We start from the raw sequence: 20,083 nt of genomic DNA, 5'->3' as shown, positions 1-20,083 counted from the left end.
AAAAAAAATAACAATACTTTGTCTATTTATTCTAGATGTGTATTTCCCTGAGACCTTAAACATGTTAAACCACAATAATAGAGAAGGTAAAATATGTGAAGGATAAAGCATAAATAATGAGGATCGTGGCAATAGAAATTAGTCTATTGATGATACACCTTTTTCGTGACATGCCCTTGCAAACATATTTAATGTTTCTATGGAAGTTTCTTATAAGGCTACTCAAATAGTTTTTCAAATATTTATTTCATCGGAATGCCCAGTAGAGCGTTTGATTTTATCAAACCTTTCTTTCTTTAATTATGTCTTTAGACAAGTTGTTATGTTTCGAATTAGATTAAATCTCACTTTAAACGGTTCTTCTCAATGAAAGATACTTCTATTGATTGAAACACACTTCTGTCATGTGGTACTATGCATACCATTAAACGTATTATCAAAACTTGATTAATCCTTTCAACCTTCGTTATGGCTTGATATAGGAAGTTAAATATGGAATAATTATCAACGTCCTAAATACCCTTTTCTACCGCGCCAGAAGTCCGGAAACGTCATTGTAGTTTGATCATTGTCTTAACCGCGTGGTATAATTTTGGAAACCTGATTGATTATTCATCATCGGGTGTTACTAATTGTACGCCAGCTTGCCCCCATGCCCCTGTTCATCCAGGCAGAGAAACGCCCCCCTACCCTCTGGGTGCCCCTGAACTTGATAATGACGGACCGTCAACACACTTGAGTGTGACACCTTACATGTCACCTTAAAGAAGGAAGGGACAGTCGAAGGAAGATTGGTATAAATAGGACCACACTACAGGCGTGGCAGGATATGTAATCGCTGTCGTTGAAAGAACTGGCTTCCCTGCTGGAAAATTTTATGTTGTAGTTTTTACACGTTGAATATTTAGCAGACCATTTTGTGCATGACTTTTTTGGAGGAAACTAGCCCATTTTTAAGAAGATGAGAGGTTTTATTTGTGTTTTCCTGTGTCTCGCGGTGTTCACTGCTCGATCGCAAGGACAGATCGGGCAACCTGTCCCACCAGGTGGTCCGCAAGGAGGTCCCGGTGGGCAGCCATTACCACCAGGTAGCCCACAAGGAGGCGTTCCAGGGACTCCCGGAGGACAGCCCACTTTCCCGCAAGGTGGTATGCCTGGAACCCCCGGGGGACAACCCAATTTCCCGCAAGGTGGCATGCCTGGAACTCCCGGGGGACAACCCACTTTCCCGCAAGGTGGTGTGCCAGGAATTCCCGGAGGACAACCCAATTTCCCGCAAGGTGGTATGCCAGGAACTCCCGGAGGACAACCCAATTTCCCGCAAGGAGGCATGCCAGGAAATCCCGGAGGGCCAACAACTCGACCCCATCCTCCCAATTCAAATGGCCCCGGACGTTGCAACCCCGAATGGACCGAATGGAGAAACAACTGCTACCTGTAAGTATTCAAATAATAATAATGCATTTTTTTATTTGGGATATGGGCATGGACGTGTATTTTCTTTGCTTCCAATAACATGTGACTGATTAGCTCTTCTCGTTCAAATATCTCTCTAATTACTTTTTTCCGTTCTCTTGCTGCATCGACCGAAAACGTTTCTCAAAAACTAAAACGATTGCAAATTGCCTTGAGATATCTTTTAAATGTAGATATAAAAAATGGATATGAGAAAGGGATAGTTTTTGAAATATTACATGAAAATTTGATTCGATCGGATGCTCGATCAAAATGAAGTATCGTTATGTTTTTTTTAAATCATGGAATTGTCTGAAACTTTTGGATATCCAATATAAGAAAGAGGGAAAGAGAGAGAGAGAGAGAGAGAGAGGGAGGGAGGGAGGGGGTGTTACATTTCTGAGCCCCTTTCACAATTGACGTACGGCCATTTGTGACCTTTTGGTCGTGCGACAGACTGCAACAATCATCATTCGTTAGTCATCTCATAAGATCACACAGAGGCTTTCACAAATGCAACAGCTGTCGTACAACAAAAAAAAACCAGTAAACCCTGTTGCACGAGTAACTCGCATATGCTCTTGTTGTGCTCGTGCGATCCCATGCGATTGTTGCACGAGGGATTGCGAGTGGATCGGTCGCATACATGTGAATGCAACGGTAGTGCAATGTTGCAAGCCGTTGCGATCGGTCTTGCAACAGTCTTATGGCCTATATATCATCCCACTCAGTCGCAAGACTGGTCTCTGTACCTGTAGGTCGCTAGCACATGTGCAAGTGTTGTACGACCTCCAGTCGAGTAAATGCGACTACTTAGTTGTGCCACCTCTCGCATCAAGTCGTACAACGTTGAAGAACACTCACACGATGATCTCCAGACCGATGGTATGACCTGATGCAAGTAAATCGATCGTATTTGATCGCGTTTGGATTTTGAACATGTTCAAAGTTCAGATGCGAACAGTCACGACCACCTCGAATTCGTGCGATCGTCTACAACGACTGCGAGTGCTCGCAAAGGAGCGATCGTGCAACAACAGGAAAGAAATGTTACAGGCTGTCGTAAACAGGTTGTACATCAATTGTGAAAGGGTCTTTACGACTGTTCGCGATCCGATTTTGGAACAAATCGCATCGAAAATGTGAATGGAACATATCATTTTATTTGAGGTTAAAATTAATTGAAAGAGTACTAATTTAACCATTTTAAAAGATTGCAAGCCTTTATTTTGGAGTAAAGGCCAAATTAGTTTCAAATCGTAGCCAATCGTACGACTGCTATGACGTTCATTACGACTAGAGATTAAATTTGCTTTTATTGTAAGAAAGATGATAGCATAGTTACATATTAGAACATAGGTAATCGTACGATGATTTCGAACATTACACAGTAAGATATTCCACGTCTCATTATTAGCATCAAATTCTACTACGTTTTATTCCAAAGATGAGTCGATGACCAATCGTAAGGTGTGCGGTCGCCTTTAGATGACACTTAATTGTAGTTAACGTGATCGACCTTTTGTTTACAAAAAACGTACGACGGGCTTTACAATTTATCAGAGCAGTTTTGTATGGACAGAAAATGAAATAATATTTACACGTTTTCCATCTCAACTTTTAATTTAAAGACATACATATACAAATTAGTGTTGTAGAAGGTCCATACTGCAAAAACGCCTGTGTTAATTCAATAAAAGCCTGGTATCTATATCGGTCCACACCAGAGAGGAGTTCAACAACACCGGTTTTGGCTAACACGGAATAGTGTTAAACCAATATCGGTTTGATTCTTAACTGGTGTTATTTCAACACCGCCTGGATTTACACCAGTGCTACTCACTACACTGCAAAAACTCCGGTGTTGATTTAGCACACGCCCGGGGTAATATAGGAGCGCCTTGAGCACCTAACAAGGTGCGCTTTACAACGCCTTAATTGTCATTATCACTAATATATTTTATTTATTACATATACCCACACCAAATAAGTCTTGAAACGACGCCAGCTTAGAATCAAACCGATGCTGTTTTAATACTAATTAATGGTGTATAAACACCCATCTGGTGATGTTGTTTAACACTTCTCTTGTGTGAATATATATGTATGCCGGACTGCTGTTTAACCAACACCAGTGTTTCTGCAGTGTTCATTCATACCGCAGTAATCAGGATTCCAAAAAGCATAACAAGTACTTTGTAACTGACGGGATTTTAGTTTTGAATTTTGAAAGCTAATCTATTCCCTATATGAATTCATAATTATTTTTCAAAATTTATATTTCAAATGTTTATTAAGCGTTTGTTCTCAACACAAGAAAAAAAAACCTCGGAGTAATTTCTTAGAAATCTTCGGCTACCATAGTAACCCATAATTTCCAAGTAATTACTCTAAGATTTGTTGATTAATCAAAAGCTTAATCTATAGCTGTTTTCAACCAACACAGATTTGTTCATGATGAGGTGTATTTAAAGACTTTTTATAACAACACGGTCAATGAGCGACATAGGCCCGTCTTCTGAAGTCGGGTTTAACTTAGACCAAGGTGGAACTCTGTGCTAAAATCATGGGAAGCCAAAGGCGTCAATATTTTGTTTACAGTGAATGTTTACTGTGCTCTTTACTAATTCTTTAATGGTGAAGGCAACTGTCATACTTATCCTTCCTAGGCAGGTAATAATGTCTTTGGAGTCAAATAAGGTGATACATTGAACCTCTACTGTATAACAACTGGCTTTCCATAGTTAAACAACGACTTAAAACCAGAGTTTAAATCAAACCCGACTTCAGAATACAGGCCATAGTGTTGGTAAGTTCACTCCCCTTAAAAACTAATTTCGTTCCTGCATAAAATAGGGTTTGTTATCTCAGATACTTATTTGTTTTGTTGTTTCATTTGCATCCTATCTCTTTGCTCAGTTACTCCAGTGCAATGGTCAGAAAACACAACGCCACAGGCATCTTTCATGAAACTGTCAACGAGGGCCTGACCCAGGACATGGCCAACGCGAAATGCGCACAGGAACACGCGGGAGCATGCCTAGTGACAATCAACAGCCAAGCGGAAAACGATTTTCTCTTCGCCTGGGCGGTCAAGATGATGGGACAACCGGTTCCAGTGTGGATCGGTCTTCATGCGAAACAAAACCCTACCGGTGTTCCAACGTGGGAATGGTACGACGGGACGGTTCCCACCTTCTTCAACTGGGAAGAAGTGCCAGCGCCAGTAGCCACACCTGGAATGGGCGCAATGCTTTTCGATGCTGACCTCATCCCTACTGGGCCTGTCCCGCAAAATCCAGTCGAAATTACTGGAAAGTGGACTGCCGAGGTTGCCCACTCTATGGCGATGGGCGAGTACCTCGGAATGATCTGCAAGCATTCACTGGTGACAACGCCCACGGAAGCACCGACCACCACCGCGACCACCATCAACACCGCCACCACGAACACTGCTCTAACAACGACACCTGCAGCACCCACCACGGTAGCACCAACAACTACAGTCAGGCCAGTTATGCTGAACAACAATCCAGCTCATCTTAGGGATGTCCTGAGGGGAGGGCGCTACGGTGGTTCAAGGCTCTTTGAGGTACCGCGAAGGCCTGCGAACTACAGACAGAATCCATACTATGCTGTTCGGCCATAGCCAATACGTTAGTCCGAACTTTGTGAATTACGATAACCCAAGGATACCACAAATACCACAATGATGATTCGATGGTGAATGGGTTTGATGATACTATACATTTATGATAACGATTGGTTTGATTATCGCCAATTGGGTGCGTCACATCACCTTCATTTACATTTTATTTCCACTCATCAAAGTAAAAATACCGTTTCAGTGTATATTTTTGTGTGAATTAGTTGTGGTTAAACCATTTGCGAGTCTGGTCACGTGATCTTTCTTCAGAGAATACGCTGCTAAAGGCCTGGTCACACCGCCCGAGCGTTGTTGGAGCGGTCGTGGAGCGGTAGGAAGAAAGGGTCGAATTTCGCCACAAACTTGGGGGAAAAACCGAAAAAAACACAAAAACAATCGAAAACGGTGAACGGTAGCGAGCGGTGATGATTATTTTTCTCTCCGCTCAACGACCGCTCAAACGACGCTCGGGCGGTGTGACCAGGCCTTAATGGTCGTACCAGTCAAGAACAAAAAATCAAAATATTTCGCCAGTGGTGACATCCATCTTCCTGGTTTTTGGAAAGCATTGTGTTCCATATTGGTAATCATGATGCATTCACTCAGCTGTAATTATTAGATGTGGCGGCTTGAATTTCCGTGGTACAATGTATAACTCCTTCTGTAATAATGAACATGCTTTGTAAAATTCATGAAATAGCGTGATACTTTTCAACGCGTGCATGCATATTGTCAAAATTATTTTTTTAATTTGTAAATTGAATTGAAGCTGAATTAAATAAGAGCAATTTCAGATTCGAAGTGTACTAAGCATTCTTTATTTGTTTGTGACGATTGGTTTTGTTGAAGCCAGTGGCATTTTTTTACCAGGCTGAAAATTAAATTCTGGTAAAATCCCTGGTTTCACTCGGCTGAGATGCACTATTACACAGCAAACACGTTGCTCAAAGTGTTTATACAACGCTGTTTAGTCGTACTATATATATATATTTATGGACCCTACAGAAGTTGTTTCAGTTGAACAGCTTAAACAGGCCGGGTGTTTGAAATCTTTAGCAACAAAGTCTAAGTTTTAATATTCAATTCTCAATAAATTAACCATGGTTGTTCAAACTTTTAAGCAATTACTATAAGATTCAGATTTGAATGTGTACTTTCTTTACTATCGTAGGTCGGGGGGGGGGGGGCATCTTCCATGAAACGATTCCAACACCGAAAAACTCTGTTTTAAAGCTGTGTATTATATGTACCTTCCAGTGGTTGTTTAAGAGCTTAAACAACCATAATTATTCTATCTAGAATCAACTACCATGACTACTGTTAAGCTTTTTGCCTCCCAGGCACAGGTGACGCCAAACAAATAATAATAATAAACAGAGTTAAGTAAACTTAAAAAGCGATTTTTTACATCGTTTGTTTGTCATGTTTACTTTTCTCTTTTTTCACGCTTTAATGGTGAAGAAAACAATTTTAGTTATATCCTCAAGAACACTTAATTTTCTCTCTTTTTTGTATAACCACCTCCGCCTCTAGTTACCATAGAGACGTCGAAATACGACGATTTACATTTTAAATCGATAGCTTTGAATTTCTTGAATACGGAGATTTGATATGTTTTTTATCTAGGCCACATCGATTGACTTTTAACATGTTTAAAGTAGCAACGAACTAACAGCGTTAATAGCGCCACCTCAGGTCTTGAAGTCAACCCCTTGAATGACAGCATACTAATTCACTACTCACTACATTAATGACATACTGCACTAAAAAAAAATGGGTAAAAATGCTCCATGAGGTTAAGTATGTGTCCCACCAACATAGATTTTGCCCATTTAATGTTATTGCTGCTTATGTTTGAGCTTCCACCTCCCGCTTTTAATACAAGCAAGAAAATCTTCACACATTGTCCAAATACCCCTCTTTAGCCATGTTAGCCGAAGTGGCCTTTTTTAGGGGTCCAGAATTGGAATTGGATAGTTTCAAAGAATCCACCAATCATTTAATCAGGGGCGAAGACAGGATTTTCCAGGGGGAGGGGGGGGGGAATTTTTTTTTACTGTAAAATAATTGACAAAAAAGAAGACGAAATAAAAAGGAAATAGTAATAAAAGTTTTCACTCCAAATCGAGGTAATTTTGTTCCGATAAAAAGAAAAGAAAAGCAACAACAAAGTTTACAATACCAATTCGACGTCACTCTGCTCCAGGAAAAGAAATTGACAAGCCCCCCCCCCCATAAAAAAATAAATAAAGAACGAAAAAGGTCCTCACTTGCCTATGCATAACATATTCCACTACAAAATTATTGTTGTGCCTCTAAGGGGGGGGGGGGGGCACGAGCCGGATGTGCCACTTCCTGGTTCCACCACTGAAGACAATTCTGCTACATTCCGCAATATAGTTGTACATGTACGCAGGCAGTTGGCGATGTGCAAAGGGGGGAATTGAAAACTGATTGATGCACATACTATACAGTAGTTATGTTTAGCTTTATCTAATGGAATATGAATCATTTCATTATTATCGACTATATGCAATCATCATGATAACATAAGTATAAGCTATACAGTTACCGTCATGTGAAGTTTGATGAAATATGATGAAATACTTAGTGATATGCTTGTAAAATTTCTAAATTTATTCAGATTAACTTCTTATACATGTTATAAGGATAGTCTGTCTTGATATCCAAGTTCCTGCTTCCAATTGCTAAAGTATGCGTTTAATATTTCATTTCAAATTCCAAATGTAGGATCTGGTAAAACGTTCTCCGCTTCGCATGCACGTTACCATGGCTACTAAAATGCATTCTGGAGCGGTACACTGTAAAAATTGTGGTGCTAATACTGACACCAATTGGTGTTAATAGAGGACCACACAGTGTGGTGTTAAAATTACACCCTAGAGATTGAATATAACACCAAAGAGTGTAAATGTAACAACCAAAGGTGTTGTAATAACACCTTAAGGTGTAAAACTAACACCACTGATTTATCACCGGTGTAAAATAACAGGTGTGGTCCTCTATGTACATCGGTTAACACAACAGTTTCTTTTTACGCCTTCTTCCGTGTATATAATGTACATACTGTATTTTACATTCCTTGTTTTTGTACTATATTCATGATATTCATGATAATTATTGATCTGTATTTTTATTATGTAAATGGATGAAATATCCTCCGGAAGAAATGTTTTATTGCATTGAATTTACTTTATTACCTGAAATGAAATAGATGATTAGTTTAGGGATGATAGAAATTCAATCACAAAAAAGAAAGTCAAGACAAGTCATGATTAAAATAAAAAAAACTTAATTTTATTACTGAACAAAATGTACAAAACAAGCTTGAAGCAAAAAGGGTAGTGGCTTATCGTCCATAATAGCCATCACATTGGGAAATGGAAATGGCATTCTCTTTTCAGAAACATCTAGTCTTAGCCCGCATATTCCTCACTCATTTAATGAAAAATATACTTTGAAAAACGTGAATGCGTTATTTATCGTAACATATACCTACGGGGTGTTGCAGTAAACTCACGCTCAATCGAAAATCAAGCGCATTTTACAAAATCAAACAAGGGACATTAAAAGAAAGTTGAGTTGCCATTGACCGTTGGCAAATCAAATACAAATGCACACACATGATCGCAGTAATGCCGTCAAGAGGCTGTGGGGACGGCAGTGTTCGTATTTTTCGAATTGAACACGCAGAGAAGCATCATTTTGACTCCTGCATAAAGTTATAATTGAAAACATTACATTGTTGACGAACACCCATTTGGTCTAATGTATAATAATATCCAGTTGGTCTAATTCAAGGTCTCAAAACCAAACGACAATTTAAATTGATAATGCGGGTCCTATAAGTCAGTTTTTGGCGTAATGGGTCTTGTACAGTCGGGGATATGGACCTACTGGTACTAGTCAAAACAGGAAACTTTACACCAATATTTTCCACAGTGTCTTCTCAGTTTGCTGAACAGCTGAAGGTAAAATGTTTTCAAGTTCCATAGTGAAGACAGTCTTGTAGGAAATATTAGTAGAGATGTACTTATTCTTACAAGGCGCCCTCAGTCGGATCTGAGGCAAATCTGACCACTTTCGATTTATTTGTTATTTGCTTGACGACCTCGCAACATCCACCGTGAGTTGCATAAAGTAAGTTATATTGAGGAGTATAGATGCAGTGACTAGCCCTTCAGAGTGTTCATGGTTGGACGGCATAGACGGGACTGTTGTTGTAGTTTGCTGGCCTGTTCCGTGGAACCTCGCGAAGAAGGGAACCTCCGAAATCACCGCTCAATAGATTCATGAGGTTAGCCCGGTGGTTCATCATCGCTGGTCGCCTGCCGGGTACACGGGGGCCGGGTTGACCGAATCCGGGTTGACCGGGTCTGGGTTGACCAGGCCTCTGCCAGGGTTGACGCGGCCCCTGCCCTGGTTGACGGGGATTCGGCATTCCGGTGCGAGGTACTGTGTTGGTTGGAGTAGGGTTAACCGGATATAGATCCGCGGGATGGTACTCGCAGATCAACGCGTGCTGCTCCGCTCGGGCCTCCTCCATTCTCCACTGTGGGGTGATCTCAAGCTGGTTGTTGAAGATCTGATTCTGCAGGTCAGCATCGAAGATAACGGCTCCGTGATTTGGAGGGGGACGGGGTCCTGGTAGCTCGACCCAGGGTAGGTAGTTACCAACTGGTTCCTTGCTATACCATTCCCACTGTCCGCTTGGGCCGACGTGGAGACCAATCCAGACAGGAACAGGCTCGACCATCATGCGGACCGCCCACTCGTAAAGGAAGTTATTCTCCTCTCTGGTGTTGACTGTCACCAGTGAGGCATTTGGGTGCATCTGCGAGCAATAAAAGTTGGCGGTGTCTTGGAATAGACCGTCCGGACTGTTTACAACCATTGGGTTGTTGGCTGATATTCTTCTTAGGAAGGCACCACTGTCAAATCTGCAAGAAATGAAAAAAAAATGTTTCTTAATATGATTTAAGCACGTTCAGGTCAAACGAAAACTCCCTGATAGAACTGAAAATGAAATGTTTATTATTATTTTTGTTATCAGCTAGTCAACATGGTCAATAGCAACATTAAGGAATAGGTGTGATGATGTAAGTTTTCTCTGAGATGCAAAATTAATGGCTTATGTTTTTCCTTGCTTTTCTTTGTTTGTCATAGAAAGGAGGGTGTGAAGTAAAATTTTTATTTTGTGAACCATTTTGAGAATTGGAAAAAAATGTTATACATTTCTTCAAATTTGCGAGCAAACAAATATAGAAAGACGGTATAACGGTGAGGCCAATTTTGATTAGAGTTTGATTCATGTATATATTCTTCAATGTTGCCGATCTAAGTATGACATGTAATTTATAATGGCAATGCATCGGTGTGTCGGCTCAGTTGGTAGAGCGTCCGTCTCACCACAGGGAGGCCAGGAGTTCTACTTCGCACAATACAAAATGGATATTAGTTTTTCATTTTACATTTTAAACAAAACCAAAATATGGTATTATTAAATTATAAGACTATCAATACCGAATATGAAATACGAATCATGACAAAAACAATGTCAGGCCAAATGTTTTGGGGGAAAATTGACAGGAAAATTGTTACGAAATGAAAATTATATTCAGATAGATGGGGTAACAGAAATATTGACGCTTCGATATGTGATATTTGTATCAAGATATCGAAAACTGAAAAGTGCCATTCGTGAAACAGTTGTTCATTGTCATTAAGAACATTTGACAATACATTTTCTATGTTCTTCAATCCGGCGTACGCCGTGGGGCGAGAACTCCTTAATCCTTAGCAATCTACTATGATCTTTTAAAAAAGAAAATTTCAGAACAGAAAAATGGGTCTTTTTCATCACGGGGTTAACCCGGTAATTGGAACGTCGGCGTGCATACTTGCGGCTTCCCGTCCCTGACAGTCCATTATGGGATCGGGTAAAAAGAGGGGACTGACTCATTACCCCTGTCTCTCCCAACGGAAGGTGAGTTTTCTTTATCTGTACCTCATGTGCGACCCCCCTGCTACCCTACGTGACCCTCCTGCTCCTCAAGGAATAGATAAGAAGGTGAGGTTTACAGCTCCCCAGAAAGGAGGTCACACCCCCGCGCTCCTTCAGCATCGTAACTTCGACTTTATTGGATAATGTTCACCATACCAGCTTCATGGTGACGGAATGACTATTTTTATCATTTTCAATCAAAAATATACATATTTCGGGGTAACATCCAAGTAACATATTGCCAAGCGTCGAATTGCAAAACGAAGTGAAGGCAGTTTTTCCCTTTTGTAATTTGGTAGACTGTATTAGCGGACCAATGTCATTTTATTTCTGTTTAGTTTTTTTATAGTAATATTTATATTTTATATTTTTTTCTTGAGATTTGCAAAGTATAATAATTTCCAATTAATTCAACCAAGTTGGTCATTTCTTTTTCAAAAGAACGACACGATATCAACTTAAAGACGAAAATAAAGAAAAGAACATAACATTTTATTAAACGGAACATGTGACTCTGTTACATGAGTTTTGGCTGATAATGAAATTTGAACCGCGAAACACGTTCCGTTTGATAAAATTGTATGTTCTCTTCCTTATTTCCGTCCTGAAGTTGTTATTTTTTTGTTGTGTTGATACGACATTTTAAGGTGTCCTCCATTCCATCGCTTTGGAGTGTTTTTGATGGTTGTGACAGCGGCATTATGTGCTAGATACTCCTGGCCCCGTCTTACAAAGAATTGCGATTGATCCGATCAAGCAAAACTATGGAAAGCCAAGAAAGCAACATCTAAAATGCAGATTTGTTCACATTATATTTTTTTGATACAATGTACATATATATTTTCATACATTCATCGTTTTCCTAAAAACACAAGTGGACTATTTTGTGCTTATGAAGGACATTGTAAATTTTCTGTACAAAAAATGTGACGTCGATGAATTTCCATGTACTTGAGATTGATCGAATCGATCTTTGTTAGATGGGGCCAAGATCGACGAATGCTACATTGTAAAACATAGAGTGCTAATGTAGCACATTCATGCTTGTATATTGAGTGCACTACGAGGGCTGATTTTCTAGCTCAAATTTGCACCAGAAAATCAGCACTCGTAGTGCAGTCACTACACAAGCACTGCACTTCATTTTTTGTTATAATGTATAACGCAATAATCAATGACATGCAATCGGTCGCTTTGGACTTGGTTTTTTTTTAACACATGTACACGTTGATATCAATTATGCATTCACTGATGCAAGATAAAAGAGCAATGTATAGAAATATGCCTTGGTCGAGGGCCGTGCCGGGAATCGAACCCAGGACTTTCATTGTGTAGTCGGGCGCCTTAGACCACTCGGCCACGGCACCACACGATATTACGGTTCAGTCACACCAGAGAAATCCATACAAGATCGGTCAAAGATATTCCGTTATTTCCAAAGACAGACCAAGGGTAGGATCGCAGTCGGTTAATTCATAGTGACTGTGACATTAGCGCTCGTAATACCATGGTCACATTTGTTCTACGGCGGCCGTACGGCGAGTCGAAAACAGCCGTTTTATCAATTTTGATTCAAACCACCTATATGTAGTTGGACAAAAAATGTTGAAACGGCTGTTTTCGACTCGCCGTACGGCCGCCGTAGAACAAATGTGACCATGGCATTATTAAAGCCCATTCTACCTCCATAGATATCAGAAGGTTTAAGAATGTCTTGAAATAATCTATTTATATCTATAAATTCATGCATTTATTTTTTACTTACTTTTTCATCTATCGATTCATTAATTCATTTAACAGCTTATCTATCTATCCATCCATTCAACCATCTATCTATTATTTTGAATCATTTATTTTTTAAAGATTTCTGCTTCTTGAAGCTAAATAAAATTTCATTACAGACTTTCTGTATATATCTTATATATGTCGCTTTTCTGAGTTAGGTTTGACATAATTTGATTTAATTTGTGCCGCCATACAAATCATTAGATTACCATCAGCATAAGATCTAATCCTCTGAGCAGAAAAAAAACCAGGTGAATAAATATTACTCTGTAGAGACATAGTGTTCCTTTTTTTCTCTCTTGGAAATACAAGGCCGTCTTAAATACTTGGGATCGTTGATCGTGCCCTCTTTTTTATTAGAGATCAAAGCAACTCAGGTAGTTCAATGAAAGTTAATTAGAGCCAAAGCTGAATACTATAATGCGCTAGAACTATCGTTCAAAAAGTTAGTTTATTTTCAAGTGACAGATAAGATGATAAATTTCGTATGTTAACATGGTTAAGGAAAGCTCGTGGCAGCGCCCTGTGAAGGCTTCAATACTGCAATTTTGCGGCATTTTTAGTTTTTATAGGTAACGAAGATAAAATAAATTTAAAAGGCACTGTATAACAAAAAGAAAATTATTATGAATAGTATCGTTTCTCTATAACAATGGCTAACTTTTGTTTTCAGTCCTTTACATTCAGAACTTTATCTGTCTTTACCCAGACGCACACTTCGTCTACCTAACTGAACCGTGATTAGAGTTTAGACCTGTAATAAATTTGAACTAAAAATCAGCCTGTACGCGAATAGGGTCACCTCATTCGAGACAGAAATCGACATTTGTTCAAATCAATGCCCCTCCTTTTTAGTACAAAATGATCTGTAAAGGTTTAATTCAATCGCAAAGTTGATTTGGCTTTATCACCATCACTTGTTGACATGGTTGACTTCTGAAGTTATTGGTTAATCTACATATTTCTAAAAATCATACTGTGAAGGTTGAATAACGTTTTGTAACGATAAAGAGGCCAAAACATATCAACTGTGCCATCGTCCATGTTCATAAGGGCTTTCAAAAAGGGAAAGTATTTCCATGTTGGGATGTTAAAATCAATCACCTTAGATTATTGGAAAAAAAATTATAGAATCACCTTAGGATTTTTTTTTACATATAGAATACGGACAAGAAAGATATCACATGGTTTGGACTATACATCCTAAATTATGAAATTGGAAAATGTATTGGAACTTACAGATAACAGCTGTTTCCTTCCTCTATCCAATATTTAGCGCATCTCTCCCTCCTGCTGGGATCGGGGGTAACAGGTTCAATATTAGGTCTGCCAGCGCCAGGCCATTGGCCACCGGAACCTCCTGCACCTTGGCCAGGCCATTGTCCTCCACCTTGTCCAGGCCATCCTCCTCCAGGTTGACCGCCAGCTCCCCATCCAGGCTGTCCACCAGGTTGACCAGTGCCAGGTTGACCAAAGCCAGGCTGACCACCAGGTTGTCCAAAACCAGGTTGACCAACTCCGGGTTGTCCAAAACCAGGTTGACCAGCTCCAGGTTGTCCCCAACCAGGTTGACCAGTTCCGGGTTGTCCAAAACCAGGTTGACCAGCTCCAGGTTGTCCCCAACCAGGCTGACCAGTTCCGGGTTGTCCCCATCCAGGTTGACCAGCTCCTGGTTGTCCCCATCCTGGCTGACGTCCACCAGGAGTTCCAGGCACAGGGAATCCTGGCTGTACACCTGGTTGTTGTCCCCCAGGAGTTCCAGTACCAGGGAAGCCCGGTCGAGCACCAGGTTGTTGACCACCAGGGGTTCCAGGCCTAGGGAAGCCGGGTTGTTGTCCACCCGGCTGTCCAGGCCTACCGCCAACTCCTGGCTGTTGTGCACCAGGGGTTCCAGGCCTGGGGAAGCCTGGTTGTTGTACACCCGGCTGTCCAGGCCTCCCACCAACTCCAGGCTGTTGTCCTGGTTGTTGCCCAGGTTGCTGATTTCCAGGTTGACCGGGTCTTCCGAATGGCGGTTGTTGCCTTCCCGGGATTTGGGGATTCTGAGCTTGCACAGACAACGCTGCAACACACACCAACACACAAATATAACCCCTCATCTTTACAGCAGCTACCGGCCTGATTATAGAAAATATATCACAGTGACTCAACTAAAGTCTAAATTGAAAAAAAAAATGGGTACTGGATGACCAACTCGAACCTGCGATGTTGGCACTATCTGCTCCCCGTCATGAAGGAACAGTCCTATTTATACAAGGTCCTCTTGATAAAAAAAGTAGCACTCTTCCTTCTACGTACTTCTGCTTGGAAACAGCGCAGGCTCATCTGTTAAACAGCATCCGTCATCATCCATTGCTAAATCCAGTTAGGGATACCCCTGAGGAAAGGGGCGGGGCTTCATCGAGATGTCATGTGGAGGGAAATTACCGAACGAGGATGGGGCTATTTCGAACTCTAATAAGACTTGACATCTCTCGCGCCACTGTGAGTAATGGCGAAGATTATTGAAACGATTATGGTAAGCCCTTTTCTATATATCTCGTGTATTGTTTCATTGAATGACCCTCTAAACGTTACCTCAAAAGAAACGATATAACACAATAAGTGTTTTCTAATAACATTTCACATTCAATTTCCTTTTCATGTTAATAATCATTTAGTTGAAGAGATAAAGTTGTTTACTTCTACTACTACTACTACTACTACTACTACTACTACTACTACTACTACTACTACTACTACTACTACTACTACACTACTACTACTACAACTACTACTACTACAACTACTAATACTACTACTACTACTACTATTTCTACTACTACTACTACTACTACTACTACTACTACTACTACTATTTCTACTACTACCACTACTACGACTACTACTACTACTACTACTACTACTATTACTACTACTACTACTACTACTACTTCTACTCTACTACTACTATTTCCACTACTACTACTACGACTACTACTACTACTTCTACTACTACTACTTCTACTACTACTACTACTACTACTATTTCTACTACTACTATTACTACTACTACGACTACTACTACTACTTCTACTACTACTACTTCTACTACTACTACTACGACTACTACTGCTGCTGATATTGATGATTCTGCTGCTATTATAATAGTAATAATAATAATAATAACATTAATGATGATGATGATAATAATAATAACAATAATAATAATAATAGGCATTTATATAGCGCCATCTATCTAGAAATATTCTATTCCGAGGCGCGTCGTTATCATTTTTACCCCGGCTTTAGCTCGAGCTGCCTCTCAGCTTTCATGCATTTAAGGAATTAATCCTGCCGGGTACCCATTCCCTCACCTGGGTCGAGTGCAGCTACAGATACTATTCTACTAATGTCTCAATTTTTTGTTCATTACCTAACGCATGGATCCTAGAGTAGTTCCATGCCTAACGCAACATTTAAAGTTGTCAACAGAACAAAGAATCAAAATCACATTAAAGATATATTCATGTAAGCTCTGGTACCGCTCTCTTTCATCTCTCTTGTTCGTAATCCATACACCTGTACCAATCTTAAATCCGTGACTGAAAGTATGAGTATAGTTTCAAAAGAAATAGTAACACGGTTTTCTTTGTGTTTACGAAAATCCCACGTAAGCGCTTAATGCCTTACGGTATACTGCTCACAAAATATCCCTGAAAAAGTCTTTAATAACCAATTGATTAGTCATTTCTGGGAATATGACGTCCGACAGTGATTTAAATGTGGAGACACTTTTAATACAAGAACCTCAGAACAAATAATATGATAACACCCCACCCCCTTCATTCACCCACCCACATTCGTATGTGTCACAGATACGTGACATATTGAATTTCACCATGAACTTAGCACTGGTTTTCGTCAATATTTCATTATGATTCGTGGTGATTAACTCTGGCCCATCTTACATATTCATCTCTACACCACTCTCTATTTTCTCTTCTCTTTCTTACGTTTTCTCTATATCTCTCTTTCTATCTTCATTTATTTTCTCCTTTTTTTCTGTCGCCTTAGATCTTTAAGACCTTTTCCCTGCTCCAAATTTACACAAGGGTTCTGTAGCGTCTTCCTTTTCACACAACCAGCAACATTTTTGCTCGCTCGCTTTGCTCGCTCGGGACTTTTAAGTAATTTGTCACACACGTCATGTTGTGCCCGCAATTTTTTTTTCTTATTACGCTCCTTTCACCCTCCTCATCTTCCTTATCTTTATCATGTTCTCCTCCCCCTTTTTGTTATTTTTACCATTTGTGGATATCCAGGCAGCATTTAATGGTAAAAAAAAAATTAATAAGAAATATAAGTTTTACACAATCTTGAATAGACCTTAAAGTGTACGGGCTTAGCGGCTCCTATGGGCTCTTAAAAGAACAATAAAATCACTTTTCTATCATGTCTATGTATTACAAATAATGAAATAAAACACTGCCAAAAAAAGTTTAACACACAAACAACAACAACAACATCAAAAACGACGATTTCAACAATCTTTAATTATTATGAGTGTGTGTGTGTTTTAGTTTGGTAATGGTTTGGTATGACTTCATACACCTGCAAAGATGTTCATGCCCCTGCTCTTAGAAGAATCAAGATTTTAAACATTCTTTCCAATAAACTTAGATGTGTTTTCAACACCCCTGCCCTAGAATTGATTACCAACCCACCAACGCGGCAGTACGCAAAACCTCGAAAACAAGGGGTGAAGCGATCGAGCTTGTAATTTGGACGCTTTTGCATTTTCTGAAATGAAATTGAAGGAATTTTTGTACACCTTAAGAGAATTTTGCGAAAATTTCCAGAGAAAATTTAGTCCCTCCACACCCATTGAGTATGGTCATGCATCCCACACGCTTCCTTTACCGCTGTTCCTTTTTATCAGGATAGCAGATACTGATCTGTTGGAACTATATTTAGACATGATCTTTCGACGGTAAGTAACATTCTTTTTAAAAGAAATTGTATCAAGTCGCGCACAAAAAAAAAACCGACAGGGACTAGCCCTTTTTTCTGTAGAGATTTTTGGCACTTAAAGACACAAGGCCTTGTACTAATTCTGTTAGCCACATGAATTTTTCCAATGATATCTTAAGTGAGGAAATTCAAAGACTTGAAAAGAAATTTATAATTTAAAAGAAATCGCACTATGCACAGCTTGAGCCGAAAAGCTGCTCGTATTAATAATGAAATTACGACGAAAAGCTCTTAGTTGTACACTTATAGTGTATGAACGTGTAATATACACATTATACTGACGTTCATATTCTATTTGGTTGTTCATTCCAAACCCTTTCAATGGTAAGATTCCTTCTTTTTTCACTCCTTTTGACATCATCCCCAAATACTTGTATTTCACTAGAAATCATTTACTTACCTGTTTAATATATATTTTTACCCTAAAATATCACATTTGACACCTTTTCCTTCAAGTTGACCTATATGATATTCCCCATACTACTATATTTTCTCGTTTTCATAAATATCATTTATTCTGAAATGCTATGTCTATCTAAATTATTATTTTTGCGTGATATAAAATTCATGTATGTCTTTTCTTGTTGATGTTACCTGACTATTCCGGTACGGGTATAGGAGATCTTGCGGATTGTAATAATTTATTTTCCTTTCCCTGACAACCTTTTAACATTCTTGTTCCTTTTCTCTCCGTACGTTCTCATGCAAACTGCTCTGTAATTTTGTTTGAAATGTCGAATGAATTAATAATAATAATTTGCAAATGATGTTTTGCGCAGGGCCGGAAAGGAGGCAAGGCTCCAGGGTCGGGTATACTCGAGGAACAAAACACCTCGCAAAATTTTCCATTCATGTAAGTTATTGACATACGGTTATTTTTCTTATTTCTGAAAGGTTTCCTATTTGGGGCGTCGTGTCCTAATGGTTATGAACGTGGGTTTGACTCCAAGCCATTGTGTGCTTTCCTCCAACAAGAGATTCACCCGCATTGTGCTGCACTCAACCCAGGTGAGGTGAATGTGTACCTGGTAGGAATTTATTCCTTGGAACGCAGCCCGTGCTCTGCTAAAGCCAGGGTAATTATGCTGTATTACCACTATTGTAGAGCGCTTAGAGACTTCTGAAAAAGTAAGAGTTCAGCGCTGTATAAGCAAGTATACGAATGATAATAACAATAGTAATAATGATAATAGTAATAGTAATAATAATAACAATAATTAGCCTCGTCCCGATTTCGTCCGAGATTCTATCTCGAGGAGAACTTCAATGGCTTTGGACCCCCAAGTCCAAGAGCCGGTAAAGACAAAGGCTTGATCTTGTTCACTGGAGATCAATATGTCATTTTAACATTCAACCGAGGACATCTGATATCGTTGCGAATCGAGGACCTTTTATCTGCTTCCCTTAACATGATTAACGCAAGGGGTCGATATTCAAATTATTTGTAACGGTCCGCGAGGAATTAATCGGTGTGCTGTGTGTACACGGTCCAAAGGAGAAGTACTGTGAGATATAAGAGTCCACGTTTTCCACATACATACGCGCACACCCACACTCATGCCCACACTACGCGCACACACACCCATTTCAGTGTGTGCGTACATTTCGATGGTTGAAGCCCTCTTCAATCATGAAGACCTACTAGTATGGTAAACTAGCCGAAGTGTACCCACTCTAAAAAAATGAATGAAAATATCCGAATGTAGATATTCAAACACAACATTCGTGGATATGCACGAACTTGAATTCAATAAGTGATAAAGTTATGAGCATTTAAAGTTTAAATCATTATTGTAATGTAGATCCTCCCATATGCAATGCGACAAAGATGTGTGATGTCACATGTGAACAACTTTGCCATTACTTTAAACTGCCTCTTTTATCACATCCATCAGCAGATCATGTATTCTTTCTGAATAGAGGAGAGGGGGGGGGGCATCTAATACAGATCTTCAAAGACTACATTACGGATAAAGAGTTTATAATAAAGAGCAAAAAGAGAGACTTTGGGGGCATTTTATAGTCGATCAAAGGGACATGTGACATCACACAACTTTGTCGCATAGCCAATGAGAGAATCTCCAGCATTATAGTGATCGCAATATTCAAATGCTTATAACTTTCTCATTATTTTTCCGATTTTTCTCAAACTTTCTTTG

General features: G+C 39.6%; 2 protein-coding genes across 2 annotated transcripts; one reads left to right on the top strand and one right to left on the bottom strand.

Annotated features, from left to right (window-relative positions):
* The first annotated feature begins 716 nt into the window (after positions 1 to 716).
* LOC121406359 (30 kDa spicule matrix protein alpha-like) lies at positions 717 to 5,551 on the top strand. The gene is made up of 2 exons (XM_041597395.1): positions 717 to 1,437; positions 4,375 to 5,551. The coding sequence occupies exons 1-2, from the start codon at positions 962 to 964 to the stop codon at positions 5,102 to 5,104; spliced, it is 1,206 nt and encodes a 401-aa protein (XP_041453329.1). The 5' UTR covers positions 717 to 961; the 3' UTR covers positions 5,105 to 5,551.
* Positions 5,552 to 8,397: 2,846 nt separating this feature from the next.
* On the bottom strand, positions 8,398 to 15,186 carry LOC121406111 (uncharacterized transmembrane protein DDB_G0289901-like). The gene is made up of 2 exons (XM_041597127.1): positions 14,151 to 15,186; positions 8,398 to 10,062 (listed from the first exon to the last, which is right to left on the bottom strand). Exons 1-2 carry the CDS (start codon positions 15,008 to 15,010, stop codon positions 9,312 to 9,314), a joined length of 1,611 nt encoding a protein of 536 aa, XP_041453061.1. The 5' UTR covers positions 15,011 to 15,186; the 3' UTR covers positions 8,398 to 9,311.
* Positions 15,187 to 20,083: the final 4,897 nt, after the last annotated feature.

This window comes from Lytechinus variegatus, chromosome 19 (assembly GCF_018143015.1).
Source record: "Lytechinus variegatus isolate NC3 chromosome 19, Lvar_3.0, whole genome shotgun sequence".
NCBI lineage: Eukaryota > Metazoa > Echinodermata > Echinoidea > Temnopleuroida > Toxopneustidae > Lytechinus > Lytechinus variegatus.
This window is presented reverse-complemented; position numbering and strand designations above follow the sequence as displayed.

Excerpts from the sequence above, each read along its gene's own strand:
- LOC121406359 (XM_041597395.1), top strand. The coding sequence starts at position 962 with ATGAGAGGTTTTATTTGTGTTTTCCTGTGTCTCGCGGTGTTCACTGCT. Across the intron at positions 1,438-4,374 it reads TGGAGAAACAACTGCTACCT|TTACTCCAGTGCAATGGTCA; the intron begins GTAAGTATTCAA and ends CTCTTTGCTCAG.
- LOC121406111 (XM_041597127.1), bottom strand. The coding sequence starts at position 15,010 with ATGAGGGGTTATATTTGTGTGTTGGTGTGTGTTGCAGCGTTGTCTGTG. Across the intron at positions 10,063-14,150 it reads GAAGGAAACAGCTGTTATCT|ATTTGACAGTGGTGCCTTCC; the intron begins GTAAGTTCCAAT and ends CATTTCTTGCAG.